We start from the raw sequence: 2480 nt of genomic DNA on the forward strand, positions 1-2480 counted from the left end.
ACATGCCTTACAGTCCATATTATAGCCTTTAAGCAAATAGAGTGGGTATGTAACTGACAGAACAAAACTGTTGGATTTGTGACTAAACATTGCTTTGTTACACAGGTATTCAACTAAGTGAGAGTGGCAGCGACTCTGATATAGAACCCAATGCAGTGAGACCTAAACAACCTCATGTTCTTCAAGAAAACACACGAATGGGCATGGACAATGAAGAAAGCATGATGTCTTATGAAGGGGATGGTGGGGAGACAACTCATGTTATGGAGGACAGTAATATCAGGTAATTGGAGCTGAAAATCCCTTCTCTTCAAGATTTCTGAACTGTTTATCATAAGAAGCTAAAGATTATCTGATTTAATTTTTGTCACTGTTTTTAATGTTGCAGCCATTATTACCATAATTGCAATTTACTACTTATTGACAGAAATTTGATTCTGCTGTTAGATATTCACTAATAAAAGCATTAGCTAAATTAAAAAAAAAAAAAAAAGTGTTTTTTGTCAGATGATTTCCTGTACCCAGTGGTTTTTGAAGACTACTAAAGGCTTTTATAAGTTGTTTTGGAAACTGCAAGATGCCTTTGAAATTCACAGATAACTTAATTAATTCACGGGGTTTGGTTTGTTTTTTTTTTTTTTGTTTTCTAAGAACAAGCATTTTCTTACTTGCAGTCCAAATGAATAGGAGTATGCATAGTCAGTATTTTGTAAGGAGGTCCATTATTAGAAAATGACAAGTACAGCACTGACTGGAGAGAATCTACTTTCTTCTGTGGCCATTCCGTAGAGTATTAGCAATAGATTCTCTGGGGTTTGCTTGTTTTCCTACTTGTGAAATTTAGTCCTTTAATGTTACTAATAGCATTACTTTAATGATATTATTATGACATGCCCAGTAAATTACCATAGAGGTAGCTATGTCACGTCAGGCAAAGGGTCAGTCCAGCCCAGTACCTTGTCAGTAGTTAGCAGAAAATGTTAGAGGAGATGAGAATGGACCGTCTACCTGCCTGTCCACAGTAAAGGTGATAGATGGAAGGTGTTGGACTGATGTTTTTCCTCCTCTGGGTGCATTAGAGTAGGATGAGGATGCTGAGAGACAATTGTTTCATCAGAACTGTGGCTATTTTTTTTTAAATCTGGCCACTGGCAGAACTGAAGTGTACAGTGGTTCTGAGTGTTCCACAAGGACCTCAAGCCAGGGAACTTTTACAGGAGTTAAATACAGAAATGTCAGTATCAGCAGTTGATATGAAACAGTGGTATAATACAAGTATCTTCTTTCTTCCAGTTACGGCAGTTATGAAGAACCAGACCCAAAATCCAACACACGAGATACAAGTTTCAGCAGTATTGGAGGGTATGAGATCTCAGAAGAGGAGGAAGAGGAAGAACAGCAACGCTGTGGCCCAAGCGTATTGAGTCAGGTCCATCTGTCTGAGGATGAGGAAGACAGCGAGGACTTCCATTCCATGGCAGGAGACACTGACCTGGATTCAGAGGAATGAACTCCCCTTCCTGAGCTGATGGTCATCCCAGTTTGGTATAAGGAACAGTATAGTGTGGACTGTATTAGCAAGAAGTAGATTTTTTTAATGTTGTATTTTAATTGCTGTGATAAAAATGTGTAATGTGATTGAATAAATGGTAAAAAGTAAGCCTTCGACACGCAGGCCCTGCTGAGGTTTTGGGCTGTTGTAGCCTGTGTAAGCTCCAGAATGAAGATTTGTATGGTTTGTTCTTCAGTTTTAGGTCAGTATAGACATAAAATAATTTCTCATCAATACTGGCCTATTGGATATATGTACTTCTGTCAGAAAAAAAAAAAAAAGACTACTTGGATTAAAATAGCTGCAGTTGATGACCTAGGAAATCATCATTTCATGATATAATGAAAGGTTTCTCTCTGGGACCACAGCATGAAGGCCACGGCCAGAACCTTACCCCACTTGCCTGTTTTAAATACTGCAGTGAACAGCTGCCCTGGTTTTTGTTTTGAAGTTGCAATTAGTCTGAAAAATCAGAATTTGTGCCTTTGAGTCTTTAGGAAGGTTCATTATTGACAGGGTGCCCTCAGTTTTGGTCACTGGGGAGGCAGGATCAGACCCGAGGCTGTGTGTGGAATTTTGCTGCTGGGGTCACTGCAAAGAAATTCGGGTACTGGGCCCTGCTGCTGCGGCCTGGCCTCGCCTTCGCTGCAGTCCCCGCGCCAGCAGCCCCCCGACTGCACCGGGGGCACCGCACTATGGGAGGTGGGGGTAGTTGCGCACGCGCAACTCCGTTGCGTTTGTTGCAACGACTGTGCGGAAGGATACCTGAACCTGAAGTGCTGCTTAGACTGCAGAGGCCGCTTGTCGGAGAACAGACTTCTCGGAAGGAGACGAAGGAAGTGGTTGTCAAAGTCCCTTCCCCTCGCCGGGCCTCTCCGCAAGCTCGGTGGCTGGCACCTCCCGGACTACTTTCTCTGCAGAAACTAGT

General features: G+C 42.1%; 1 protein-coding gene across 9 annotated transcripts in view; it reads left to right on the forward strand.

Annotated features, from left to right (window-relative positions):
• Positions 1–1875, forward strand: part of TAF1 (TATA-box binding protein associated factor 1) — a 38446-nt gene extending 36571 nt beyond the window's left edge. For all 9 annotated transcript variants that reach the window (XM_061353331.1, XM_061353327.1, XM_061353328.1 and 6 more), the window contains 2 exons: positions 106–283; positions 1294–1875. In XM_061353331.1, the coding sequence (XP_061209315.1) occupies positions 106–283; positions 1294–1510 (395 nt within the window). In that variant the 3' untranslated portion in view covers positions 1511–1875. The remainder of the gene's footprint in view (positions 1–105; positions 284–1293) is intronic.
• Positions 1876–2480: the final 605 nt, after the last annotated feature.

The sequence above is a fragment of the Neopsephotus bourkii genome, unplaced genomic scaffold (genome assembly GCF_033783945.1).
Source record: "Neopsephotus bourkii isolate Nb327-2 ecotype Australia unplaced genomic scaffold, CSIRO-AGI_Nbou_v1 NB_668, whole genome shotgun sequence".
NCBI lineage: Eukaryota > Metazoa > Chordata > Aves > Psittaciformes > Psittacidae > Neopsephotus > Neopsephotus bourkii.